The 27,043-nt window shown below is 47.2% G+C and overlaps 11 protein-coding genes across 11 annotated transcripts; 6 read left to right on the top strand and 5 right to left on the bottom strand.

Moving 5' to 3' along the window:
- The first annotated feature begins 1,654 nt into the window (after positions 1–1,654).
- Positions 1,655–5,171, top strand: F4817DRAFT_267089 (ankyrin repeat-containing domain protein). The gene is made up of 6 exons (XM_049299377.1): positions 1,655–2,999; positions 3,152–3,494; positions 3,555–3,798; positions 3,910–4,169; positions 4,233–4,517; positions 4,596–5,171. The coding sequence occupies exons 1-6, from the start codon at positions 1,765–1,767 to the stop codon at positions 4,914–4,916; spliced, it is 2,688 nt and encodes an 895-aa protein (XP_049154930.1). The 5' UTR covers positions 1,655–1,764; the 3' UTR covers positions 4,917–5,171.
- Positions 5,172–5,333: 162 nt separating this feature from the next.
- F4817DRAFT_350717 (NAD(P)-binding protein) lies at positions 5,334–7,205 on the top strand. Its single transcript, XM_049304970.1, has 3 exons — positions 5,334–5,536; positions 5,593–5,914; positions 5,973–7,205. Exons 2-3 carry the CDS (start codon positions 5,747–5,749, stop codon positions 6,630–6,632), a joined length of 828 nt encoding a protein of 275 aa, XP_049154929.1. The 5' UTR covers positions 5,334–5,536; positions 5,593–5,746; the 3' UTR covers positions 6,633–7,205.
- On the bottom strand, positions 7,206–8,918 carry F4817DRAFT_350714 (thioredoxin-like protein). The gene is made up of 2 exons (XM_049304969.1): positions 8,138–8,918; positions 7,206–8,006 (listed from the first exon to the last, which is right to left on the bottom strand). Exons 1-2 carry the CDS (start codon positions 8,242–8,244, stop codon positions 7,454–7,456), a joined length of 660 nt encoding a protein of 219 aa, XP_049154928.1. The 5' UTR covers positions 8,245–8,918; the 3' UTR covers positions 7,206–7,453.
- Positions 8,919–8,977: 59 nt separating this feature from the next.
- On the top strand, positions 8,978–10,649 carry F4817DRAFT_267012 (peptidase). The gene has a single exon (XM_049299376.1). It carries the CDS (start codon positions 9,483–9,485, stop codon positions 10,560–10,562), a length of 1,080 nt encoding a protein of 359 aa, XP_049154927.1. The 5' UTR covers positions 8,978–9,482; the 3' UTR covers positions 10,563–10,649.
- Positions 10,650–11,653: 1,004 nt separating this feature from the next.
- On the bottom strand, positions 11,654–14,732 carry F4817DRAFT_267001 (uncharacterized protein). Its single transcript, XM_049299375.1, has 3 exons — positions 13,726–14,732; positions 13,456–13,665; positions 11,654–13,382 (listed from the first exon to the last, which is right to left on the bottom strand). The coding sequence occupies exons 1-3, from the start codon at positions 14,053–14,055 to the stop codon at positions 11,829–11,831; spliced, it is 2,094 nt and encodes a 697-aa protein (XP_049154926.1). The 5' UTR covers positions 14,056–14,732; the 3' UTR covers positions 11,654–11,828.
- Positions 14,733–14,782: 50 nt separating this feature from the next.
- On the top strand, positions 14,783–16,535 carry F4817DRAFT_350707 (mannose-6-phosphate isomerase). Its single transcript, XM_049304968.1, has 2 exons — positions 14,783–15,342; positions 15,417–16,535. Exons 1-2 carry the CDS (start codon positions 15,049–15,051, stop codon positions 16,338–16,340), a joined length of 1,218 nt encoding a protein of 405 aa, XP_049154925.1. The 5' UTR covers positions 14,783–15,048; the 3' UTR covers positions 16,341–16,535.
- Positions 16,536–17,193: 658 nt separating this feature from the next.
- On the top strand, positions 17,194–17,979 carry F4817DRAFT_361680 (carbohydrate esterase family 12 protein; the record flags this gene model as incomplete). The annotated part of the gene is made up of 2 exons (XM_049306439.1): positions 17,194–17,642; positions 17,694–17,979. 2 exons carry the CDS (start codon positions 17,194–17,196, stop codon positions 17,977–17,979), a joined length of 735 nt encoding a protein of 244 aa, XP_049154924.1.
- A 77-nt stretch (positions 17,980–18,056) lies between these two features.
- F4817DRAFT_350702 (permease for cytosine/purines, uracil, thiamine, allantoin-domain-containing protein) lies at positions 18,057–20,218 on the bottom strand. The gene is made up of 3 exons (XM_049304967.1): positions 19,569–20,218; positions 18,930–19,493; positions 18,057–18,872 (listed from the first exon to the last, which is right to left on the bottom strand). Exons 1-3 carry the CDS (start codon positions 19,829–19,831, stop codon positions 18,179–18,181), a joined length of 1,521 nt encoding a protein of 506 aa, XP_049154923.1. The 5' UTR covers positions 19,832–20,218; the 3' UTR covers positions 18,057–18,178.
- A 400-nt stretch (positions 20,219–20,618) lies between these two features.
- F4817DRAFT_266924 (FAD/NAD(P)-binding domain-containing protein) lies at positions 20,619–22,520 on the bottom strand. The gene is made up of 3 exons (XM_049299374.1): positions 22,064–22,520; positions 21,824–22,010; positions 20,619–21,750 (listed from the first exon to the last, which is right to left on the bottom strand). The coding sequence occupies exons 1-3, from the start codon at positions 22,352–22,354 to the stop codon at positions 20,633–20,635; spliced, it is 1,596 nt and encodes a 531-aa protein (XP_049154922.1). The 5' UTR covers positions 22,355–22,520; the 3' UTR covers positions 20,619–20,632.
- A 70-nt stretch (positions 22,521–22,590) lies between these two features.
- Positions 22,591–24,231, bottom strand: F4817DRAFT_350696 (uncharacterized protein). Its single transcript, XM_049304966.1, has 2 exons — positions 22,724–24,231; positions 22,591–22,661 (listed from the first exon to the last, which is right to left on the bottom strand). The coding sequence occupies exon 1, from the start codon at positions 24,182–24,184 to the stop codon at positions 22,799–22,801; it is 1,386 nt and encodes a 461-aa protein (XP_049154921.1). The 5' UTR covers positions 24,185–24,231; the 3' UTR covers positions 22,591–22,661; positions 22,724–22,798.
- A 197-nt stretch (positions 24,232–24,428) lies between these two features.
- F4817DRAFT_350695 (WD40 repeat-like protein) lies at positions 24,429–26,753 on the top strand. The gene is made up of 3 exons (XM_049304965.1): positions 24,429–25,296; positions 25,356–26,341; positions 26,412–26,753. The coding sequence occupies exons 1-3, from the start codon at positions 24,801–24,803 to the stop codon at positions 26,451–26,453; spliced, it is 1,524 nt and encodes a 507-aa protein (XP_049154920.1). The 5' UTR covers positions 24,429–24,800; the 3' UTR covers positions 26,454–26,753.
- Positions 26,754–27,043: the final 290 nt, after the last annotated feature.

Here is a 27,043-nt window from a genome sequence, read left to right as displayed (position 1 = left end):
TCCTACTAGTAAAGTCGGATAGGTACCTAGCTTTAGAGACTAATAACGTAAAATAGTCAACTTTCTGTCTCTTGATACAGTTCCTACCGGCTCCTATATTAATAAAGTTTTATTCCCTCTCAGGGCACACCGAATAATGAAACTTATATAAATTGTCGTGAGGAAACCTTATACCATTTTGAGTGCGTGTAGAATAATAAGTCGACACGAGACTATTGGAGATGGATTCAAGAAATGCGATTAAAGTAAAATAAAATACCATCAGATGTCGTCTCATTTAATGAGACTCATTACCTACACTGCTTATTTGACCTTTGCGTTGAAATTTACCCGGTATAGTACCATATGCAAAAGCGACCGCATAATATTGGAAACCTAAAGCCAGAGGAACTTAAGCATCCTCTACTTACAGGATCTATCGACCTAGGCCTCGGTCCAACCTCAGATCAAAAAGAAGAAAAATCCTCATGAATACTAAGATCTTCGACATTATTCTAAACCGAACGTAGCTAGTAGAAACTTCTTGAATGAAGAACGCTTATAGAATAACGTGCAATAGCGCTTTGACATTAGCTATACACTAGGGGCTTCAAGATGGGGGTGGGGGGATGGAGAAGCTATACCAATGGCCTGGACAACTTCCGTAATTAGTAAATAATTACCGAGCCTTCTAGGCTGCTAAGGCACTGGCGCCGCGAGGTCTGAATCCGGAGTCGAAGCCGGTGCAGACTTAGCGTGATAAAACCTTGCGAGCCTCGGGGCTCAGTTCTCTTTAGCTACCTAGGGTTCCATCCGGAGAATCGGGTATGCTTTCTTTTTTTCTTCTCCATAATCGATCCTGATTCACCACAATGGAGGGGCTTCTTGGCTAAACTGCGATCTGGGTAAGATGGCAAGAATGCTTAGTCCCATGTAATCGCAAATCTATCTATTTAGCATGAGGTAGGTACTCGAAGGCAGAGAGATAATCTAATATTTACTTTTCCGCCAGAAAGCAATACCTATCTCTACAGGCGGGGTCTATAAAGAATCCTTGCCTTCAAGACTACTTAACTTGCGTGAATCCTTTAGACTACAGCCCCTTCAAATTGAGGAAGCTAGCTATAAAAAAAGATTCGCTGCTTAATGTCCTGCAATCCCAGCATAAACATAATAAAATGTGAGTACCGAATTTCAGTGATTTTCACATATAATGGAGAGAGCTGCTAGTCTGTCGCAACGGCGGAATATCCATATGTATACGCGCTACATGCACTACTGCGTACGTCAGGAACGAAACCTATGAGGATCCTCTCGATCTGTCCACCAGATAAACGAAAACCTTGCAGGGCTGATCCTTGACATTGAGAGCGTAAACGCGTATGGACAGCCTAATGGTCGACCGCATTGACAGATGCAAGCGCAAAATTAGGAGCAACAAGGTATTATATGCAGAGTCCGAAGACAAGACTCATGCTAAGTTAGGATTTCTCTGTCTAGCGATTTCTATCCTTACGCAGTACACTTATAATGTCCAAGGATCCACACAGCTGAGTTTTAGATGATTGGCAGCCTTTCACATAAATGCCTTTGGTCCAGCCACCACCTAACGAGGACCCTTTAGTCCTGTTTCGAGACTCTACCTTTTGACAAAATACTTACTACTCCTTCGAAGCGATACTACGTGCCCATATCAAGAGCAATCATCTTTAGTAATAATCATAATCATATCGCATAAATCCTTGCGACTAGATCGAGGGTTACCTAAAATCCTTCTTAGCGGTCATGGGCCCCTCCATCGAGTCAGTAGTTGGCCTATGCCACAAGGCCACAGTCCTTGGGAACAAGATATCAATCCATATGCTCGAGTATGTAGGAACCGTAGAAAAGCATGGCCATCAATTCGACGAGCTAGCACACGATTTCCTAGAGACATGCCGGATAATGTGGTCGCTCGAGGCTGGCTTAGCCGAATGTTCTAGGAGCAACCAGAGGTTCCCACCTGAGATGATTACGGAACTCGACAAGAAATTCAAAGCTGCTAATACCGATTTCCAAGTGCTCGATCATATGCTGGGTCGGCTTCTAGAGTACGAGAAGAAGGGTACGATGGGAAAGATCCAAAAAGGATGGCGCAAAATGTTCGCCGATAACGACGTTGAAAAAATGAAAGACAACCTCGCCAAGACTCGTGAGGCCTTGAGGATGAGCGCTCTCGTTTTCCAATGGTCCCTCGGGGATGCTAAGATAGACGAGTCTGTTGGGATTGGCTACACGGGTCTAGCCGCCGCTCTGGACCGCATGTCCAGGAATAAGAGTGTAGGGAGCGTTACCAGACTGAAGTCTCACAGCAACAGCACCGTCGTCAGTCACCAATTAGACGAAGTTCCACCTATCTGGCCGCTCCCGCCCAATAGCAAAAGTTCAATTACGGATCATTCATCCCTGAGAGCGCGTGAAGAGGTACACAATCCAGGCCTGCACCTTCTCCCTGAAATACATCGCGAGCCTTCGATATCCAACTATACCGTCGGCAGCGGGGCGTCTTCTCGTGGCGCCCGAGAACGAGTGGTATCTACAGTTGAAACCGTGGACCGGTCTATTGCGCATAGCACAGCGGCTTCGGGGGGCATCACTGAGGTTGATACGCTTATCGAAGAATTGGACTCGTTTGAGCCGTATAAAGTCATTCGATTGAAAGCTGAACCTCATACCATGCCCCGATGGAGCCCACGGAATACTGTTGGAGCAAACACGCCCGCGTTGAGAGAAGCATTGCTTTCCGCAGTAGACTCGGGAAATCACAAACTGGTTGAGCAGCTACTGGATCGAGGCGTTTCTCCCGACAGTAGCCCTGAGGCCCATATCCTAAATCAGGCCATTATGCGCCACGACGCAGAAATTGTCCGTATCCTCCTGCTCTTTGGGGCTGATCCAAACGCTCCCGACAACCGCAATATGACACCTTTGCTTTTAGCTGTCGAGGAATCTTTCCGAGACGCTGTCGTAATGCTACTCAAGTAAGCGAATCGAGGGGTACCCCTTAGGCGGGAACAAGATACTTCCCTCTGATATATTTATATCTCTTCATCTCGGCACCCGGTCTCCCATTTTCTAAAGCAAAGAGTATAGATAAAGCAAATTGCTAACAGTTGATGTTATTCTGTTCTAGGTACGGAGCAGATCCTAACCTCGCGGCAGGTCCGGAGTGCGAGACGCCCTTTGCCATATCTGTCGCCGAAGACAAATCCGATCTCACTCGCATCCTCCTAACTTACGGAGGTGATGTTAATCATACTATGACAAATGGAGATACCGCATTAATGGCAGCTATAATCAAGAAGAGGACAAAGAGGGTTATTGATATGCTCCTTGATTATGGCTCCGATGCCAATGTGAAGAACAGAGAAGGGCACTGCCCCCTTTTTGAAGCTATTATGTCGAACCGCATCGAAGTTGTGATAAGCCTCCTAGACCACGGCGCCAACCCCAACCTCCCCGGACCAAAGCACATGGTATATAAAACGGAGTCCCCTATCTAATTCTTTTTCGGATAAAACACTAACTTGTCAAAGCTTTGGCCAGCAGCAGGGCTGCCTCGAATCCTCGAGCTGCTCCTGGCCCGTGGTGCTGACCCTAAAAAAGCCCCCGGAATCATGGAATTAGCGACATCTATCAACAACATAGAAGCTGTTCGTGTACTGCTGAAGGCTGGAGTCGATCCGAATGCTAAGAAAGATGGTATTTATACGCCGCTCTGCTCATCTATCCGCGACAACAGAACCGATATATTTGAGCTTCTGCTCGCAAACGGTGCAGGTAAGCTTTAACCACATTTCGCTCCACTTGGGATTCCTTTGTGATTATCTGTGTATATCCAAATATTATACTTTCGGAAGTGATCTAATTTCGTACTCGCCCAATAATTAGGTCCGAATGTGCCGAGCGCAGAATATCCTACGTTCAAGTGCGTAACGCATTACCGGACGCAGTATCTAGCACCTCTCGTCGCTGCAGGTGCCGACCTCAACTCTCCAAAGGGTATACTCGAGACTGCCGTCCAATTCAAAAATGTTGAAGCATTATACTGGTTATTAGATACTGGGAAAGTCAACCCTAACGACAAGGCACCCAAGACCGGTGCTACGCCGTTGACTACGGCAATTCGCGAGAATCGTGCCGACTTGGTGGTGAGTACATCCGTCCATCTAAGCTCTCCGGCGTATCGACGATCAGCTCTTAACAATTAACAGGACCTTCTCCTATCCCGTGGCGCCGACCCCAATGTCAGAGGAGAAAACTGGCCAGTGTGCATGGCAGTACACCAGCCGACAATCTTGAAGCGCCTACTGCCGGCGTTGGCAGAACCACGTGCTTTCAAAGGCGTAATGGAGATGGCTGTCGTAGCCGATCAGCTAGAGAGCATTAAATTACTCCTCGAGGCGGGCGTAAGCGTAGAGGACCGAAATGGAGGTGTTTTCTCCCCGCTGACGACGGCCATCCGCGAAGATCGTAAGGAAATAGTACACTACTTGCTGGTAAGTCCATTCCAGACCCCCTAAAGAGGCATGTATGTGCGGGTTTGAATTGCTAATTCTACTGTCGTGCCTATGTAGGAGGAAGCTGGCGCCGATGTCAATGCACCCGGCGAACACCTTCCTATAGTGAAGGCTCTGCGACGAGTTCACGGAGCTGACACCGATATTATCGAGTTGCTCCTAAAACATGGCGCTGACCCGAATAAGATATACCGCGGTCACAACGCCTACATTCAAGCTATCGAGAACGGCGACGCAGATATACTTAAACTCCTCATTGACAAAGCCGGCGTCGACCTCGATGCTAGAGATGACTCCGGAATGACGATAACAGAGATAGCAGATCACCGAGGTTGGGAGGAGGGCCGTCAGATACTATTGAATGGAAGGGCAGCTTGAAGGTAGATAACATGAGATTTCATGCTGACACACTCTTTTTTGACTTACTTTCCTTTGTTAACTTGCACCGCATGTTGCCTCTTGAGACGGACTGGGATGCTTCATGAATTACGAAGATGAAATATATTATAGCCTAACTAGACGTTTTCATGCATATGATACGTCCATGATTGTATAATTTATTTAGATATTGGTATAGAAACAATACAACGGGTACCTACCTACCTAATATGATATCCAACCTCAACTTGCCCGTCTCGTTACCGAAAAGCGACCACGTCTCTCCGGGCGTAGAAACAATCCGAGAAACAATCCGAGAGTGGAGCATTTGTATTCGCCAAGTTGAACTGTAGATGAGATGAACTGGAGTTAGAGTAATCCCATCGGAATTATTACTAAACCCACCCTAAACTCCATCATTACCAATCCTTTCTTAGAAATCTGATTCGATGAATCCCGATTCTGCAGCCTAGTATCTCCCTCCGAGAATGATGTCCACCAGCACCCGACTTTACGGCAACGTTTCCACTTTTAATAATGTTAGCGAAGCCGCAACCTGTTAGGTAACGACTCTTACGTCTGGGGTACCGTTAGGTCTATATGTCATAGAGACAGAATTTGTAAGCCATCTAATACTTCGACTAAGTCTATTGCAATGACGAATTCAAGCCTGTAGTAAATGAATTCGTCAGTCTTGCTACCTGGCTATTACTTGCTACCTCGAACATAAATAAGGGGGGTTATCCAGCTCGAGTTATTCTTTTTCTCGGCACCTAAGAACCAACACTACTCGGAAATCAGAACGGAATTATTGACATTGCTTAACAAAAATGTCTTCAAGAATCAACACCATCCTCATCATCGGGGCTACCTCGGGCATTGGAGAGGCGTTTGCCCGGCGCTTTCACAGTCTAGGCAAAAAGGTCATTGTTACAGGTCGTAGACAAGACAAACTCGATGCGTTAGCTCAAGAGCTACAAGGCCTTGAGACACGCCAGGTGAGTAACTGACACCTTGTAACCCAAGATGTTCTTTTAGCGCTAAATGATTTGATAGTTCGACATTGCCGATTTAACCAGCCTTGCAGCCAACGTAGAAAGCATCCTGAAGGACTTCCCCCGTCTAGATTCCGTCATAATCAATGCCGGGATCCAGAAAAGCTATAGCCTCTTTGATCCGTCAACTTCTAGCCCCGAAGCCATTATCAACGAGATTAATACAGACCTAACGGCCCCCTCTCTTCTCGTTCGCCTGTTTGCTCCGCACCTCTTCGAGTTGGCAAAGGCAGGAAACAAAACGAACTTGTTTCTTACTACCTCCGCTTTAGCCTATGTCCCGCTAAGCTTCTACCCGGCCTATTGTTCGAGCAAAGCTGGTCTCCAGACACTGGCCAAAATCTTACGACAACAATTGAGTTTCGCCCCGGAAGAGGCGAAGAAGAATCTAAGTATAGTTGAAATCATCCCACCATATGTCGATACAGGCCTCGATCATGAGCATCGCGAAAACCTAAACGTTATACAAGGCGGCTCGGAGAAGGCTTACCCACCCATGCCACTAGATGAATACATAAATGAAGCTTTCGACAGCTTAGAGCAGCTTGAGCAAGATGGCTCATTCAAGAAAGAGATTGGAGTAGGACTTGGAAAGCTGGCCGAGGAAACTTGGAGAGGTAGCTTTGGAAAGGTGTTCGAACAGATGGGTCTCACTGTGTAAAAACTTATAATTCAGTAACAGAAAATAATGAGAGGTAAAGTCGCAAGGCCAGTGAAGTGTTCATACTAGATCGAAACAATACTAAACCAGACAACTACATACAAAGTTTTAGTTGAATGATTTAGCCCACAACTCCTCGATTCAATTGTATTCATTAGATCTGCCTATATTAGCCAATTATCATCATCTGTAGTTTCCTGGTCGACCAAGTCCTAAATGAACAGAAGGATGTGTATATAGTTCTCATGAGAATAACGGCAAGTTAAGCACAATTAGAAAATATGGCCACGCCACAAGAAACCATAGTTACCACAGCGATGATGATGCATCCTTCATCGATTCCCCAGCGACTCTCCTTCAATAAACGCCGTGAGACGAATCGCATTATTACCACAGCTGTGTTAGCGTGTCAGAACTGTTAACAGAACAGCGTTTAAAGATATGATATAATGAGACCGAGCAAAGACATGATGGATAATAATAGGAGAGTGATTACGCCATTGTCAATTCTCCAAATACCCACTACTCAAGTTGGAGACGTCGAACGCATCTCCAAAACAAAAGATAGGTATACCTGACTGGTAGAGCATGCACCACGGCAACACCCAAGACTGGAATATGATAAGGTTTGCTATTATGTGCTTCATGGAAGAGCTCACGCTCCCCTGAAAGATAGAACGCACGGTCTAATTACTCCTGTCCGGTATTAAGGCATCGCCAGAGCCTGATTCGTAAGAATCTAATGTACATAGGTAGCCATCTAGACCACTTACGTCAGTGGTCTCTGCTTCTCCAATTTCTCCATAAGTAGCCCTCGTGGTCTAATCCACTCTGGCTCGCTTCTTAGACTCGCCATTTCCATTGACATGACCATTCTCAGCCGAAGCATCCTGAGCAGCAAAGTACTCTAGACTACCCTTGGGATCGGCTTTCATTCCCTTGCTGCCATTTTGCCAGCCTGCCGGGCAGACCTCGCCGTGCTCGTCGGTGAATTGGAACGCCTGAACAAGTCGGATTGTCTCTTCGACGTTGCGTCCGACGGGAAGATCATTAACGGTGATCTGTCGCAAAACACCCTTGGGGTCGATGATGAAGAGACCGCGTAGGGCGACACCCTCGTCCTCGATCAGAACGCCATAGCTGCGAGAGATCTTGTGCGACTTGTCTGCCACCAGAGGCAGCTCTAAGTCTGAGCCCAGGCCACCCTGCTTGCGAGGTCTCTCAGTCCAGGCCAGATGGGAGAAGTGAGAGTCGGTTGATACACCAAGGACGGTAGTGTTGATGGCCCGGAAGCGCGGCAGGGCATCGTTGTATTGAATGATCTCGGTCGGGCAGACGAATGTGAAATCAAGAGGATAGAAGAGAAGGACGACCCTGTAAACGAGGATTAGTACGGGACGAGAAGCTCATACGCACGCACGCACTACGTCGGCAAGACGGAGATGCGGACGGAGATGTAGAGACGACCATGGCTAGTGACAGGAGTAACAGGAAGGCAGACAAACCATTGACCAAGATAATCCGACAAGGAAATGTCCTTGAACTCGCCACCAGGGAAGACGGTAGTAGCAGTGAAGGCCGGAGCCGGGCGCTGAACAAAAGCAGAAGACATTGTTGGCGATGATAAGTTACGATGATGATACGCGTATGTGCTTCTATGTGGTTTCCCGTCTTAAGATTGGAAAGTTGTTAAGTGGTAAGGTAAGATTTGGAAAGCCGATTTAAGAAAAGAAAAATATTTGGCAGTTCTTATCTGAAGTCTGTCTGTTTGCAGTTTCCCGGGTTGCTAGGTTACCCAGGCTACTGGGCAACTACCTAGGTTAGGACCTTAAAGAAGCAAACGACGGGAACTACGGGCTGCTATGGGGGTTCGTGCATGCTGCTCGGGCCAAATCTCCACAAGCTACTCCTTATCATCATTTCGCTAACCCTAACTTAGACTCTTTCTTACCATCGCGTGATTGTCGCACGTCGGGACTTGTCGACGCGTTTGTGACCCACATACGGATGCTTCCCGCTCTGACTCTATAAAAAGGTGTATACATCTCATTGTAATCTAAAGTCTGAATTACGGTGAATTATAGCGGAGTTGCCCTCTTAGGTTGGCATTTACCTAGGAAATAGGAAGAATTTCAGTTATGTTAACTATATAAAGGGGAAATCTTAAAGAGGTTCCTGAGTGTGGGTCAATCGCGTCTTACCTACCATGCAGCTAGGTACCTACTAGGTAATTTAGGTACTTAGACCAGCTTCTTCAAACCTTCAAATCTCTCTCCGATTTCGGACTCAATATAAGGTTGTCGTTGAGGTCCCAGCTGAATGGAGCCGCTTTCCTACCTTGCATTGATCTATCTAATGTCATGCATCCATGCATATGACAATCACTACGACTTCTAAGTTGACTGTCCTAATCTTCTAGTTAATGAAATAAAACAACTGAGACACACTTCAACCACTTGTCTAATACTAATTAATATATTAGGTATATACTTCCTACATACACCTGGCTCTCTTAATCGTCCTTCGCTTCTATCTTAAAACACGAAAACCATTTTAATTAAATCTTAATATCTCACGAACAGATAAGTGTATCATCCCGAGCCAATAAGAGTCGTGAGATCAGTTCTATAGGTATTGATACACTATAGATGTATCCATAGTCTCGGCTTACTATACACGTTGTACTCTCTACCTTAACCCCGCGTCGGGGGGTTATCCTCTTGTATAACCCACGACAGACCTCCAACAATCGAGTCTCCGTACTTAATAGTAATATAAGTATTTTTCCAAGCTACCGACACCAGCAGACCATACAACTAGATGTCAGATACAACATATTTATAACCTAAAATGCCTTCAATCATAATTCCAAAGGCTTTGGACCCAGGTGCAACCATTGCCTTCATCTCGCCCTCAGCTCGACTTAATGACCAATATCCTGCTGTCGTGTCCCGAGCTACCGCCGTACTCGAAGGACGGGGTTACAACGTTCGAGAATTCTATAATAAGGATACAGGCATTCAATCATCTATCACCAACCGCATATCCGAGCTGCGCGCCGCATTCATAGATCCTGAGGTTTCCGCCATCATCTGCACCATCGGTGGGCCATCCTTCACGGAGTTGCTACCAGGTCTGATTGCCGATACGGATCTACATAATATCATTCGTGCCAACCCCAAGATAGTCGTAGGCTACTCCGATATTACCGGTTTACACTGGTTTTTACACGCATTTACGGGACTCCGTACCTTCTACGGGCCAGGGGTCATCCCAGAGCTCGGCGCGTCCGAATCAGTTGACGATGAAGCATTGCCACTTGCATTCTGTATTAAACACCTTTTCCGTGCTATCGCGGATCGCAAACCTATTGGCGACGTCCCACGATCGCCAACGTATGCGCATAGGCATCCTTCTTGGTTCCACGATCCGGCATCTATACACAAGACAGAGCTCGTTCCTACTCCCGGTTGGATATGGCTCCGGTCAGGCAAGGCGCAAGGACGGCTCTTCGGTGGCTGTCTATCCGTTATGGCACGTCTCAACGGGGTGCGACACATCGTTCCAGATTGGCGAGGCCGGATTATATTCTTCGAGACGGCTACCGGGGAAAAGTTTGGATCGGGAAACCCGATAGATCGGGTCAAGGCTGGCATTGCAGATCTTATTGCCCAGGGTGTTTTTGAAGAAGCCGCGGGCTTAGTAGTAGGCCGGCCATTCGGGTACGACTCTACGGAGCAGAGAGAAAAATATATCAGTGTCATCAAAGGTCTCTTATGCGATGGTCCGCTCTCTAAGAAGGAATTCCCCATTCTATTTAATGTTGATGTTGGGCATACAACCCCGATGGTCACCTTGCCATTCGATGCGCTAGCTACATTAGACTCTGAAAAAGATCAGTTTGCTGTTCAAGAGTCAGGAGTTGTATGAGACCGCTACGGAAATCTAAGAAGCCTGAGTTTCCAAAGCATTTACGTTAATCCATTGGAGATTCTATTGAGATGCTTCTAATAGGTGAGTGTCAGATATCCCAACTACCGAAGCATCTAGGACTAAAGAGCTTCCAGCGACATCAACAGTTCATCTCAGAGTTTCATGGCTTAACTCTAGCCCACAGGCTTTATTTCATCAGGTTACCCTTAGTCCCTAAAGTACCTAACATATATACAGATCTGATCTCATAGGTTTCTATATATCTAAAATCACATAAAACCCGTATTCCTCCTTCCCCTTCTGCCCTTTCCCTCTATGACCTCCTAAGGTAATTTCGTGGCTTTAGCTACAGTTGCCTTTGGTGTAGTAGTAGGAGGGGAGGGTGGAGGAGGGCCTGTAGCGTTGTCCATGCAATACCAGTCGCCATGACACCAGCATCCCTCATTGCAAGCATCACACAAGTCTTTGCTTGGTGGGTCATGTGTCCACGTGTTGCCGACATCCAGAAAGCCGCACGAGGAGCTTTCACGCCGGCAGTAAAGGCATCGATTACAATCGCTGCTTACTAGCGGTGCGCTACAACCTTGGTTACAATACCAGCCACAAGATTCGCAGTCCTCCGCACAGCTGGACTGCCGCGCAAAGGCGGCAGGGAGGAGAGTTGATAGAATTAGGAGATGAATACGCATTGTAATGATTATTTAGTTGGGGGATGGTGCGACATGCTTCTAAAGTAGAGATGGAACCAAACACCCCTTTTTATAGACCTACATCAGCATTGCATGTCATTATCGCATGTTTCCAGCTTCTATGATCTTCAGGCTTTACGACGTTGCGATGTCACTTTACTTGCATAGCCGTCGTAATTTTAATTCAGCCCGCATAGCCGATAGGTATGATACTGAAGATCTTATTTCAATACACTTGATATGATTCATGATAAGGGTTGTGATTATCCTATGTAGGCTGGAGGGTTTCATGTATTCTAAGTAGTCAAGAGAAGCTATAGCATGGAACTGAATACGTGAGCGACCTATTCAGAAGCGGAGTAGACCATAACATCCGTATTAGTAGATGCGAGCCTCTAGTATCGCGACTACATAATAGATTGAAAGATTATATATGCCCTTATCCTACACGTTCTCTACTATATATACAAAGAAGTAAAACTATAGCGACTAATCAGTCGCCCGGACATGCTTTTGCACTACCCCTTTCTGTTAGACATATGAAAATATCGGGAAATTTGTGGTCGTGAGCCTCTCACCAGGCCTCCCATTTCTGTCCTCCGATTGCCACGAGACGGTTAAATAACTCATCCCTCATAGGCAGGGCAGTGATGCGCCGTACATTCCCCGTCCGATCCGTGATCTCCAACCCGTCAGCCACCTCTCTACCCAGAGACCAGCCCACAACGATTTTAGCCTTCCATCCGTATCCGCCAACCTTCTTAATCTCGGCGATATCGTTGATTGCCACGGCCCATAGCGGGTGTAAATCTTCTCGCTCCGCCGACCCGATCTTCTCGATTGTCTCGTCCGTGCTAAAGGATACCGCTGGGATCGTCGACTTCGTAGTGATATATACATGTCCTTTCTTACCGTTGTAGCGACTCTTAAAATCGACAGGTCCAGAAACGTGGTTAGTGTTCGACCGTGGAACGGCACCCAGACGGTTCCTGGCGTGATGAGATCCCGCCTTCGCCCGAGCGTGATCGGACCCAATGGCCGCCTTAACTGCGCCCTTCGTTGTCCCCTTGAAGAAACCTATAATCTTACTCCCACGCTTACCGTGCTTGGATGAGCCCTTTGCGGCATCTATGTCCGAACCACCAGTCTCGTATGCAGTTCGTGGATCGTGCTCCATGGCCTCCTGAAGCTCTTCGTCGGTCGCGTTTAACGGGGGTTCGGCCCCAGTGGCTCGCAATTCGGCATCAGTGACTTCCGTAGGCCTCTCGGGGGGCGGCTCGTTGATGCATGGAGGTGGTGGTAAAGGTGCCTTATTCGCCTCGCCTGTGCGAAGCAGAGTGAGTGTCAACTGCGCATTGGTTGGTACACCTTTGAGGACCGTATTGCGAAGCTCCAGGAGCTTCTGCCAGTGAGGGAATGCGTGGTTAAGCCACTTTAATCCGCGTGAAATGATGGGATCCCCGAAGAAGCCAACACCTACTCCAAATGTCACCCCTCTCATAAACATATATGACGTGACGAACAAGGAGATGAGGAAGAGGGGTGCAATCAAAGTAGCAAGCCTAAGTCTATAGACCTCCCTTGGGAACGGCGGCGTAGGAGAAAGAGCGTTTGCGAATCGCTCCCACGTATCTGACACATCTGCGATGCCGTGCATGATAGGTCTCATATTTGTCCACATTGCCGTCTCGACAGGAACTTTAGTCTTATCATGCTTCGGGCCGGCTTTACCTCCAGCCGCAACGTCTTTTGCCTCGGCAGCTGCTATAGTTGCCCTCGTAGGATCGGGCACGGCATCGTCAGGAGAACCTGTCTCTGTCGAGGGCGCTCCTTGCGGGTGTTTTCCCGTGGCGCTAGTAACTACGATGGAAGTAAAGATATTGACGAAGTTGCTAGCCTCCTGCTCTACAGCCTCGCCTTTAAAGTTCTGTGGTGCCCCAGTTGGGCTTTCGGTACTACCAAGAACGCCAGCCTTAGGTTTCTGTACGCCGCCGGTTTTGGTATCTACCAAAGCGAGGGGCGCTGGTGGAAATAAAATCTCCCTCGACCGCGGGTAGACGATCAAGATGATCAAAGTCAATGTTAGAAGTGGGACAATCATATCAAACGCCCAAGCGACAAAGTAAGCCTGTATGTGCTTGTCAGTATTGGCCACGAGAGGTAATGACAATCATCTATGGTCATCGTTCGGCAAAGCTTACCGCGCAAAAATACGAGGTCCGTCGGGCCTCACGCCACGAGCGTAACCGTGCAACATGCTTCACAGCTGCGAGTAATCCTACTACGACGGTCATGTAAAAACGCTCGATATTAGCGCGTAATTTATCGGGAGAGAATTCCTCCTCGTCGGCGATATTTAGATCCAGATCCCCAGGCACAGCAGCGAGAACTTCTTTGACTTGGTATACTTGCTATTGCGAGTCGGTTCTATTAGTACTCTAGCCACCCGAGTCCAAGCGACCTTATCGTACCTTGTTAAATCTACGAACAAGAAGCCATAAATCTTCGTTGTCCAAGCCTCCGACTAACGGCGCAGGAATATCATGCTTCTTCTCGTTCCAACCTAAATCAACTACCTCCTCGTCGTGTTCTTGTTGAGCCAGCCCTTTCTCTTCATGGTCGTCAGTCGCCAAAGCATGAGAGAGTGTTGGTTCTTCAGCTAGACTATTTGCCTTTGCTTGCTTCTCGGGTTCGCTAACAGGCTGTGTCGTTGGCGGAACCGGAAGGATGTCTGCGATTCTGGTACTAGTTAGGTTTTGGTCCGAAGAGCCATATCGCTTTTTGTCTTGGTTAGTAGACATTGTGTAGGTTGTGCGTAACAGCCAGCCAACTCTTAAAGAACTAAATCTGCCGAGTTGAACAAGTCCTCCAACTTATATACGTGGTGATAGAACTAGTACACGCCCGGCGCCTCGAATTTTCCATGATTTCTTGTTCTTATTCAAAAGGCGATGTTCGTACTTGACCAATTGGCTATTAGCTAGGCCGATGACGTCGATGGCTCTCTAGAGAACTAAGTCTGGTGATGAAGATCTAGAGGCCGAACTCCTTTTAGCGCAGAGCCGGTTTACTATTTTCTAGGGCCAATAGTCAATTGACATTTTATTCTTGGAAAGTCCATTTCCAAGAACCTCAGTTCTGAGATCAGTCGCTAGAAAGTAGCTGGTTTCTCTATGCTTTTTTCAATGTAGGGGTCTTATAAAACCGGTTCTATGACAATGTCCCTGGGTTAGCGCTCAGCCGCATTTGGGCGATCGATCGATCAATTTACGTTTAGGCGGTCATATCGCCTTTGTAGATGATAGAGGTAGCCATGTGGAACGTCGTACGTAGTCGCTAGGAGTTGGCATCGATTTCTCCATGATTATTCTTAAACAATTCGTATTACTTTAAGGGTGATTGTTGATTGAACGGAACTCTGGGTTAGATTGCCACGCGTCGTAGCAGATATTGACCGCATTCATCAAGTGCTAATTCATCAGGTATTATTAAATCCATCTAATCCCCCAAACCCCCACGTAATGACATGCCTGAGGTCTAACACAAACGTCTTCTATGACGACATGCCAACAACACGGTGGCAGATTTTAAGTACTGTGTAGAAAAGGGAATATAACAATTTCCAGCAACAAGATCATGCTAGAAAGCAGTCATCATTTCATCCACCTAATATTATTATAGATACTAGAAGAAGATTCACCTAGTCAATTTCTTCTTTAGACATTCCATCTAACGTATTGTCTCTATCAAAGTAAAGTAAATAATTAAATCTAACGCGCATCGCGGTCGTCAAAATGACGCCTCAACTCGTTTTCCAGCTGAGCGGCTCTTGCAATAACTACCCCTGGGGCAAGAAGGGAAAACAGTCTCTGGCAGCACAGATGTGTGCGCAGACCCCCGGAACTGATTTCCATATCAAAGATGACGAGTTTTATTCGGAAATGTGGTTTGGAGATTACCCAGATTTCCCTGCTCGTAAGCTGGATACCGGCGAACCGTTGGCCGAAGTGCTCCAGCAGAATAAAGAGCAGCTTCTAGGGAAGAAGGTCATCGAAAAATTTGGCGGACAGCTACCTTATTTGCCCAAGGTAAGATCCGCGTCTCACTAAAAGAAGCCAACTTCGTTAGGTAGTAACTAGAAAAAACTCACGAAACACTATAGATCCTATCAATAGCAAAGGCCCTTCCGTTGCAGATCCATCCCAACAAAGAACTTGCCAAAAAGCTTCACGAGAAGGATCCGAACAACTTCACCGATCCAAATCACAAACCTGAGATTGCAGTAGCGCTGTCTAAGTTCGAGGTATTCGCCGGATTCAAGCCGCTTGACCAAATAACGCCCCTTTTTCAATTACAGCCACTTCGGCAGTTCAATCCAGAGAATCCAGGAAAATGGACAGATGAGACACTACGAACCGTAACCAGGAATCTACTCAAGTCCGACCTTAAGACAGTTAAGATAGTTCAGACAGAGCTCGCAAAGACCCCGAGAGATCAGCTAGGCGATGCAGCCTATATTCTAGACCTACTTCCTCGTCTTCAAGACCAGTACGGCCCAGAAGATGCAGGCAGTTTAGTTGCACTTCTGTGCATGAACTTTATGGTCTTCAATCCCGGCGACGCGATATGGATTCCTGCGGATGGGATCCACGCATATCTAGCTGGTGATATCGTCGAGTGTATGGCTCGGAGCAACAACGTGCTCAACGTCGGCTTCTGTCCACCCGGAGACCGCAATAATGCCGACCTGTTCGCGGATACTCTGACCTTCAAGGCTCATAGTAGGGATGACGTATACCTCCCTAGCCAGAAGTCAGACAAAAGCAAGAAGGGTAAAACGGTAGTATACAGGCCGCCGATGAGCGAATTCGACATGCTCAAGACAGACCTAGGCGCCGGCGAGAGTGAGGAGCTTACCGGGAGCGATGGGCCCGGCGTTATGATCGTGACTTCTGGGAATGGGGTAATGCATGCCGACGGTACAGATCATCATCTTAAGGAAGGATTTATCTTCTTCGTTGCTCCAGGCGTCCCGATCAAATTAGAGAGCCAACATGGGATACAGATACACATGGCTGTCGTGTGAATCATAACACAGTTATTGGGCGTAGCAGAAATCCAAAGTCTTGTTTAATGACCGGTATGATAATCCAAAGAAATTCACGTCAACTTCTAATGTCGCCAAGTACTACATGTGTTTACATTTACATGCACATCTTGCTTGAGGTACTTATGTAGACTACCTGTCATAATTATCTCCTTGGGTATAACGAATTATTGGCGGCAATTAACTATTCAAAAGCCACCAATTATTAGATTTTGCCAAGGATACGGCTCTATCTTGCCTGTTGGGGAATAATATGAGCCGGCCAAGTTGACTGTTTAGGCAATTGACCGATAGAATTTACGGAGGGTGATGTCCCGGCAAATGTCTTATTTACTCCGGTCCCCTCAGCCCGCCTTGTTCGGGGTCTCGCCGTATATAAGCCTACGTGCGGAGTTCAATAAGATACGGAATAATTAAAACGTAGCTAGTAAATTTTACACCAGACGCGTTTATTGTTAACCGGGATCTGTGGGCTTTCGTTTCATCGTGATGCGGGCCTCGGTCTAGATCGTGTTGTCTTAGTAGCGGAATTAAATGCCCAGCTATTTCTTTTAGAATCACCGATGGGTACAACTTGTGCAGTGTTAATAGACTACCTGGCCTATTAATATCGTGTTGATATATAGATACCATTGGCATTCCCCCTTTAAACCAGGCCCGCCACAGTTACGAGTTTCCATCAACAACTCATCGCGTTTAGTTTAAAGACCACATCAGCCTTCCTTGTGATATTTTGACTATGGGTTTCCGCGGGGTTTGGTGGCTGCTGGCTCTAACTGCCACAGCTGCACCGACAGCTCCTACCACTATTCATCTTTGCGGCGATTCGACAATGGCAAAGGGAGGCGGTGGCTCGGGAATCCCCACCGAGGGTTGGGGCGAGTATCTTCAGTACAGCTTCGGTTCCGATTATGTCGTACGTAACTCTGCGATCGGCGGGAGGAGCGCAAGGTCGTTTACCCGTGAAGGCCGCTTTACGGAAGTGGCTAACATAGTGAAACCGGGTGATTGGGTCGTTATCGAATTCGGGCACAACGACGGCGGCAGTCTAAGTACTGACAACGGCAGAACCGACTGCCCAGGAGATGGTGCTCAGACCTGCCAAACGACGTATAATGGCGTTCAGGAGACGGTACTGACGTATCCGGCTTACTATAAAAACGCTGCGAAGTTATTCCTTGACAAGGGGGCAAAGGTTATCTTAAACTCCCCTACCCCAAACAACATTTGCGAGAGTGGCACGTGTGTTGGCGAGACGGCCAGATTCGACTATTACGCTTGGTGAGTATTCCGAATCAGCGAAGCCTTATACTTTCACTGACCATCTTGAAGGCATGCGGCTGCCGAACTAGCAAGCCCAGATGTTCATCATGTTCCACATAAGCAGTATGCAGTTCAAGCCATGATTAACTTGGGCCCGTCAACTGTCAACGCCAATTATCCAAAAGACCATACGCATACAGGAGCGTATATGGCCGACGTGATGGCTGGGACCTTCGTGTTGGGTCTCAAGTGTGGAACAACTGCATTAGGTGCAGCTGTCAAGAATTCAACCGAGTCTCTAACGAAATCCTTCTACGGGGCTTGCATACCTCAGAACAGCACCGTACCTATTTAGAATAGTTTACCCAATATTTGAAAGAGGTTATGCGAAAAGCTAACGAGTAGAGTAATCAAAAATAATGAACCATATGTATGTGTTTACTCGTCGTTTAATAGTAATGTCCAGACCCGTCTATAAAACAGTTGATTCATATATGCTCATGCATCTTCTACCTATACGGATCGGGTACCCGGGCATCTGACTCGGTTCTTCTCTATCGTCCGCTTAGCTTTTTCTCTAGATGTCGGAGAGGGAGGTAGAGAATCGCTGTTACAGCAAAAGCCATCTCGAATCCAATGTCGCCTGACTTTTTCGCAATTGGACCCTCAAACCACACTTGCGACATGCTAGGGATCACCAACGCAAAGCTTAGAGCGCTCGCCGCCAAAGCAGCGATGCCCCATGGTAAGCGGTCTGCCACGTTCCAACTATCGTGATCATACGTGTCGTATTTACCACCCCTAAAAACATTATGTTCTACAATCACCACTGCCACGAACGCGGCAGACCAATACCCGATGAGCGCGACAAAGTTCTCAAGGCTGACGACGAATTCCACCGCTGCTCTGATGCTAACCGGTATGACGATGGCCGTGACTACGATTGAGAACATATACCGCGGCACCACGACAAGCTGCGGAATTAATATTTGGAAGTTGAGAGTAATCGAGTACATCGTCGCGGCGATGTTCCCAAGTAAGGTTAGAGAGAGTACGACCACAACGAATTTCCCGAAGCCGCCAGCTCGCGACAGCATCGCTGCTAATACGCCGCCAACTTGTGTCGACTCGTATCCGGCTTCCCACTCGGGAATGCTATTTATAGCGCCGCCGATAGAGGCGCCTAGAACCATCAGTAATACCGACGGGAATATGAGGCCCGCGTAACCGTATAAGAAGAGTCTCACGCTTAGGGCTAATTAGTTCAGGGGCTAAATAGCTTCACGAGATATAGTGACAACTTACGAAGAGAACTTGGGGTTTAGATATGTCGTAAAATCAGATGAAAGGCAAGCATACGGTATCATATACGATGCTATGATCATCCCGAAGCTAAGGACACCACCGGGTGTCGCAGGCTCCGCTGGTGCTTGCTGGCGGAGGCCCGTCCCTCCGCAACCGGTAGTGATGACGATAGCCACCAAAGCTGGAATCCAGGCAAAGCGTTCGTATTGATGCAAAACGTCATATCCGCAAAAAGAAATGAGCAAAGCCATAACACCCATGATAACGATGCCAACTGCCGGAGTCAGAGAACCGCCAGCTACAGCAGATAAGCATTGACCCCCAATGACGCAAGTGACGACGCAGAAGCCTGTGAGCGTAGCCAAGTTTAAGATGACCGGTACCGAAACTAAATATCTTCCAAACGAGAAGCGAGCCTGGATCATTTGGCGTAAGCCGGTCTTGGGGCCAAGAGTACCAAGGTAGGCCGGTATAGCAGCAGTTAGGAGGCAGAAGAAAAGGATAACCAGAGAACAATCTCTTAAGCTTAATCCATAAGTTGGACCCAGCATGCCAAATGTGATACTTATTCAGATGTTAGTAAACTAGCTCTACTCCCAGTTGATAGTACGTACGGATCCGTATTTGACGATGACTTACGGCAAGAGGTTTATATTCATGCATGCCCATATCGAAAAGTAACTGCCATAATTGGTAGCTGTTCGGTCTTCCAACGATACTGGCATGACTCCTCGATCTTCAACGGGACCGGCCGATATCAGTCTCGCTAGAGTATCCCAAAACTTGTTCAATGAGGTATGGCTTTTCGATTCAACAGTATCGCTTTGTCCGACAGTTTTTTCGACATCCTTGCTGATTGGAATTGGTTCATTCTGCCTGCCCTTTTCACCTTGCCACATCATGACAGAGTTTCGCCCGAGGTAAAATATATGTACCTCGTAGATGGCACGAAATAAGATCTTCTGCGAAGTCGTAATTAAGTAGTTACTCGACCAGAGTAGGCAACTAACAGGTCTAAATTGTTTAAGATCCGCCCTATGAATCTAGGTTCCAGGCGTTCGGGTCCCAAAAAGCTTATCTCTTCGATAGAAATTCTCCCAAAGGATCGAAGAGGGTTGGTGATATCACACGTGCAAGGGCTGAAGGGCAAAGAATTTGGGGACAGGACGATCTAACTCACCACAGGGCTCCAAAGTTCTAGACCTAAGAAATACATATACAGGATTTCTTCGCCGGTGGGAATAAGCAGAGGTCTAGGCCTAGCAAGACTGTGAGTTAGGTGATGTAATTGCCACGAGAAATAAAAACTTTTCTGTCATCTTTCAGCTAACTAAATAGTAAAAGCTCATATGCCCCGTACAGTGTATCTTACACCAGCGCTACTTGAATAGTTAAATTTAGCACTGTATAGTCCCCTTTATCTCACCGAGCAGAGGTACACATCTGAGAAGTCATCATTGCAGGTAGGTAATCATATTATACTCAGGAGACAAAGAGTCTCATGTTTCGAACCGTTTTATGTTTGATTATAAGATATTGGCTTCGAATCACTTCATATTAAATACCTAAAACATAAGATCAAGTTCCCAAAAGAGCTCACCACAAAACTATTTGATCAATACATGCACCTAGATGCCTACGTTATAATATATCTAGTAAGTTGTCTAGTAGTCTGAAAAGTATAGTAGCCTCTTTCAACCAATTCACATCGAACCATCGCCATCGCCAACGCCACGAGTCTTTGCCCTGCTAGCAGCTTCTCTTCCTGCTATCCTACCCATCACAGTGCCCATAGTCAGCCCACTGCCGCCGGGATAGTTATCCCAAAAGAGTCCCCCTAGCAGCTCGCCCGCGCAATAGAGACCATCAATTTTCCGAAAGGTTGCCTCGCTCAAGACCTCCGCGGCGCGTGTGACCGCTAATCCGCCGAACGTAAACGTAACGCCGCACGTCACCTCTACAGCCTGGAACGGGCCATGCTCGATGGGAATAGCCCAGTTGGTCTTGCCTATTCCAAGCGACCTCGAGGTGCCCTGCGTTGACATGCCATCTTTCACTGTCGGGTCGAACCTAATCTCGGGACATTCCTGCTGGAAGCTCATGCAGGCGGCATTGAATTCGGCAATGGTCTCAAGAAACTGTGTCTTATCCTTTAACCCCTTCGTTACAAGTACGTTGGCAAGCTGGTCGAGGGTTTCAGCCCTGATGTTCATCGTCACATCGTCTGCGTATTCCTCCTGGCGCAGAAATTTGCTGCCATTCGCGTCCCAAACTTGGAACGCGATACCTTGCGGTTGCTTCAAGATCTCTTTTCCATAAACAGCATAAGTAAAATTGCGTAGGTCGAAGCCCTCGTCCACGAAGCGTCTACCGTCGATGTTCACCATAATACCGAGAGGATAGCCCGACTTGGTGTATCGGTTAGTTAATACGCGGTTCCCAGACGCAAGAGGCGAGTTAGCGTCCCAAGCAACGGAATGACAACCCGAGTAGTTGCCCTCTAGCTTAGCCCCGAGCTTCCTGGCCATTGTATGGCCGTCTCCGGTATTATATTTAGACCCTCGAACATGAGCTAAATCCCAACCGGGACCTAGATATTGGGCGCGTAATGCCGGAGATGCTTGAAAACCACCACAAGCCAATACGATACCTCCTTGGGCGCCAATAGTTTTTAGACTCCCGTCCCTGAATACCTTGACACCAACTACTCCGTTTGCTGTAGGATCGGCGATGAGATCAATTGCTGGGGAGTTGAAATGAATTTCCACTCCATGTTTCCTCGCAGTACTCATATGAAATTCGAATAGCTCCTTTCCTTGACCTATGCCAAGGTATCGGTATCAGTATCGGAAATAAGGGCATGCTAAAGAGACGAGGTTAAGGAGAGATCTTACCAGCCATGCTCATAACCATTCCGCCCCAGAATTTATACTTCCCATCCACAAAGAACGCTTGCCTATTAAACGAAAGTATGAAGCGGGCGCCATTATCCATCAGCCACTGAACTGCTTCTCTCGAATTATCCACAAGGATATCAGCGAGCACCGGATCTGCTCTTCCCTTGGTAACCCGATTGATGTCCTTTAATTAAGTCAGCCATAGCTAACCGGTCAGAACTCATAATTGAAGCTTACCGCATGGAAGTCGGCTTCCGTGTAAGGCGTCATCTCGATCTTATCAACAATATTTTGCGGCAGGCCTTTCGTGCCGTCGGGTTGGAAGAGGTTGGGTAACAAATCTTGCAAGCCATCAAAGCAGCATCTGAATGCCGCCGCAGTGTAGAATGTATTACCCCCCGCGTCTTCAAGGGGCGCTTTCTCAAGTAGACAGACCCGCGCACCAGACTGCGCTGCGGTAATGGCCGCGGAGAACCCGGCATTACCGCCTCCAATCACTACGACGTCGTAGCTCTCATCAAAATTCATGGTGCACTAAGAAGATAATTGAACGTCGGAAAGGCTGCGAGCTTGTTTTATAATATCAATCAATGAATGGGGAAATTCATACCGGCGAATGTAAAAGCCTGTCCAACTCCAACTTACTCCAACTAAGACCATAGGAGGAGGAGGAGGAGGGGAGGGATAGATAACAGTAAATCGGTAATGATGGGTTCGAAATCCGGGGGCCGAATATTCTTTTTACCGCCACCTTCATAGTTATTGACGCATTTCATACACATATACTTAGGAGGGAAATGTTAATGATATCCCATTCGAATGAGAAGAGAAATATATTTAAGGGGTATCAGTTATTGTAGGTTATCAGCATAAACTTAGGAGCTAGATAATACATACTACCTATCGTGTGTCGCGGATCAACAGCCACTATCCTAGCTCAGCTATGTACCTAATCTTTCTCAAATTTTGATGTTATGCTATCTCTTCGTTGATTGACGAGTCCACAGCTTCATGCCAACGCTTTATGCGGTGTCGTACAGACCGGTCGTATTCAGGCATGGTCGTGAGGGCCCTTGCAAATGAACCAGGAGCCTCCCTAGTAGCTAGCAAAGTTAATGTCGTGTTTACTCTCCCAAGGAAAGACGCGGTCTGTGCGTCAAATTGGAGTCCACAATGGCGCATTTCCTCTAGCAGGTTTAGCACTCCGGATAGATCGCCACGGCGGGTCCAGTAAATTTCCAGAAGCTCGTTATAGAAAGGTGTTGATACGCCAAGGATATATGACTCGAGTCCTAGCTCCTTAATCCGGGGTAGTATGGAGAAGGCGAGAGGCGATGGCGCACGAAATGCGGTGTCAAGACGTCGTAGTGCGAGTAGGATATATTCCGGGTATAGCGGCCCATGTATGTAGAGACTCAGTTCCTGGGATGGAGTGTTGTTTTCGGTGGACGTGACGTCTGTTTCTTCTGGGATTATTACCGGCGCATCTACACCCTCACCCTCACCCTCGAGAGTATCGGCTACATCTTCAAGATGGTCTACCGCCTCGCTGGCCGTAACCACTTCCGTCTTCTTCTTCTTTCTCGGCACTTTAGTCTCTGTTTCTACCAATTTGGATGCGTCTCCGCGAATGCCAAGTCTAGCAGGCATTACGAACACTTCCTTTTCCAGGACATCCCAGAGTTCGAAGTCGGTCTCTGCAGCAGTGATTAATCCTTCGACACGGGTGCGCTCAGGGTAACGCTTAGCCTCCAGCTCCATAGTGCGGTCGACGGCATTTGCGGGCACTTTCCAACCTTCATCACCATCAGGGTCCCCTCGGCTGGCCGCGATAGAAGCTTCATCATATGCGATGTCATCACCGCCAGGAAGCCTCAAATTTGAAGGCTGGATAGTATCGAACGCCTTGCTAGCAGCAGCGCGCAATTCGGGTGGAAATCGTAGAAGAGCCTTATGACGACGATCTGTAGGACCATCCGATATACCAGGAGTAGTAACGGTGGCGGGGCGGATCTGATTAGCATCTTGGACAGCTTGTTGCACTATAGATAGAGTAGTGCGAGTAGCTGAGGTTGCTGATGAGCCTTCGGGCACAAAAGGCTTAAGACCACGGGCCTTTATATCGGCGAAGATACGCTCAAATACGCGTCTCTCCGACGGGGTGATGGTACCACGACGAAGAGGTTGTTCCGGCGGAGTTTCATCTTTAGGAACGTAAGAGGCGAACGGTATTTCATCACCCTCTCTTAATTGCCGCCGTGTGGCGTGTAAAGAACGATAAAATGTAAGGGTAATTCGAGGATTCGTTCGTAGGATCGTCCTCGTATTATAGAGAAATGGTAGCAAAGTCGATGTCATTTTGAAAAGGACAAATGAAGATATAAATCTCGGTTGATAAGTTTTTTCTTTTTTTCGTTGTATTGGAACTTTAGTTGGGGCGGGATTTTTATTATTATCGATAAGACATTATGTAATTTTCTTTCTCTGGCTTAGCGGCATACCCTAGATGACGTAATAATATGTACAGGGATACGCGGTAAGCGCATGACATGGCGTACTGTACATCGCGTCTTCGGTTCAATGTTCTTAATTGATTTTTCCCATTCCTCTGTTCTAGTTTAAATCATTTCGATCATCACTCATGCTTGCGCTTTTCTCGCGCAGCTTCGTTTCATTTTTCGTTCAAAAATGACATTGTGATTTGATTGCTATTTAATTATCATTCTCCATCTTTTCCTTTTCCGGTCTCCTATTCCGTGACAAGTTAGAGCAAGAAGAAGATAGCGTCTCTATCCGAGGCGACTGAAGCCTAATTCACCCCCGGTCACTTTCATCGCATATCCAATATCCAACATATCTTGGAGTCCTCTCGTGTCAAATCCTCCTTTTCCTTTTCATCTGCCTATTTTGAGCGATAGTTACGCAATTACCCTTTTCTCAGCATCGATCTCGCAATTCATTAGACCTAATCATAATGGCTCCCGAACTAAGCACCTTCGAGGCTCGAAGGAGAGCAAATGTGGTAAACAATGCTAAGTTGCTAAAAGAATCGGCCGAGGTCGCGGCCAAGATGCGCAAGGCCGCAGCTCCGCCGCCGAGAGCAACTGCATCCAAGAAGAGGAGAGCTGCCGAACCAGCCCCTCGTACCCGTATCATGCCTACCCGTCAGAGTGCAAGACTCGCCGGAGCTGGTGCCGAACCAAGTCTCAAGCTTGAAGATGTACCTGCTGAGTTGAAGCCGCCCGAACCCAAACGTATTCGCACAAGTGGTGATTTGCAACTGTCAAATCTTCAAGTCGAGGGCCAGAGATGGTCAAGTACCAATGCTCTCGCTTCGTTCGTTCAAGGCGCCCAGCCAGGCGTTCGAACTTTCACTGAGGATGATATCAAAGATACCTCAGACAGCAAGCTAAAGGACCTCAGAAAGGAGATGGGTGATCTCACACTCTATGATGGCTGGGTCCCGAACGGTAGGTGGTGTTTACGTAAAGGATCTCTACCGTAGAATCGTAGTATTAACCACGCGCAGATATCAAAATTACCCCTGAACGTGTATATTCTCTCACGTTTCATCCCATACAGGATAAACCGATTATCCTCGCCGGTGATAAGAAGGGCACCTTGGGCTTTTTCGACGCATCGCAAGAAAAGCCTACCTATCCCGATGATGATGACGAAGACGTCGATATTCCCCTACCTCAAGTAGGTGCCTTCGAAGTACATAGCAGGACTATCACTTCCATAAAAGTACCCATATTCGATCCAAATTCAGTCATCACCAGCTCTTACGACTCATCAATACGTTGCCTGGATTTACAGTCGCAAGTTAGCACCCAGCTATGGCAACCCGATGACGACGATATCGATTTGGGTATCTCGTGCATTGACCTGTCGCCCGAAGCTAAAGACATTATTTTCTTCTCAACTCTGGAAGGCACTTTTGGAAGATTCGATAGGCGTGCGAAGACCAAAGCGGAAATCTGGAGCCTATCTGACAATAAGATCGGTGGCTTTTCCCTAAACCCTCTCCTGCCTCATCTTATAGCGACAGCATCGCTTGATAGGACGTTAAAGATATGGGACTTGAGAATGATCAAGGGCAAGGGGGATCTTCGTCGCCCCTCATTACTAGGCGAACACCAGTCTCGATTGTCTGTGTCGCATGCTTCATGGAGTCGAGGTGGCTATTTAGCAACATCATCCTACGACGACACGGTTAAGGTCTACGATATGACCGACGCAATGAAGTGGAAGCCTGGCCAAGACCTGTCCGCCAAGCAGATGAAGCCGGCGCACGTGATTCCACATAACAATCAGACAGGCCGCTGGGTAACCATTCTCAAGCCGCAATGGCAGATTAACCCGGCGGACGGTGTGGAGAAGTTCGCCATCGCCAATATGAACCGGTTTGTTGATATTTACGACAGCAAGGGAAAGCAGCTCGGCCAGCTGGACGGCGAAGGAATTACTGCAGTACCTGCAGTTGCAGAGTTTCACCCTACATTGAATTGGCTGGTATGTATTTCAGATGTGTTCGGTGTCTCGCTACGCTGGTTCATAGCAATGCTAACTTATTTTGTGGTAGGCTGGCGGGACTTCCAGTGGAAAGTTATGTCTCTGGATGTAAGGGCAGATGAATGGACAAGGCAGTGTATGATTGTTAGGGAGTCAACGAGCGGCGAATGGGCGGGGATTTGTAGCTATAGCTTTGGCACTTGTACAAACTACGATATTGCATTCTATGGCAGGAAAGTCATGGAAATGATGTACCCAGGGTATCGGCGCAGAGACACGATTGGCTAGTTCTAATCTATTATGTTGCAGCAATGGACGATGACGTCCTATCTCATACTTACGCGTCGAATAGTAGGCATACTACGAAGTAGCTAGTAATTTAATCTAGCAAATCTGATTATTGCTGTCACAATTACAATCTCAACATCAATCCTTTTTATTCACAATTTCCCATCTCAACATTCTCTTGTCCGGCATTTAACAAGGCCTTACAAAAGCCGAGATTGGTTTCCACCCCGAGCTACATAATCCATAGGATGTAAGTCTGGATTTGGGGTGGTGGGAGGACTAACTAAGATACGCTTTGATTACTACAAGGGCAGACAGCATATGAAGAGTCGCAGAAGGATGATAATCAATACCATATTCCCAAGCCCAAATGTTATTTAGAGTATACGAAGTAGGCATTTGTGATAGCACAGG

Source organism: Daldinia loculata (assembly GCF_022478755.1).
Source record: "Daldinia loculata strain CBS 113971 unplaced genomic scaffold F4817scaffold_71, whole genome shotgun sequence".
NCBI lineage: Eukaryota > Fungi > Ascomycota > Sordariomycetes > Xylariales > Hypoxylaceae > Daldinia > Daldinia loculata.
This window is presented reverse-complemented; position numbering and strand designations above follow the sequence as displayed.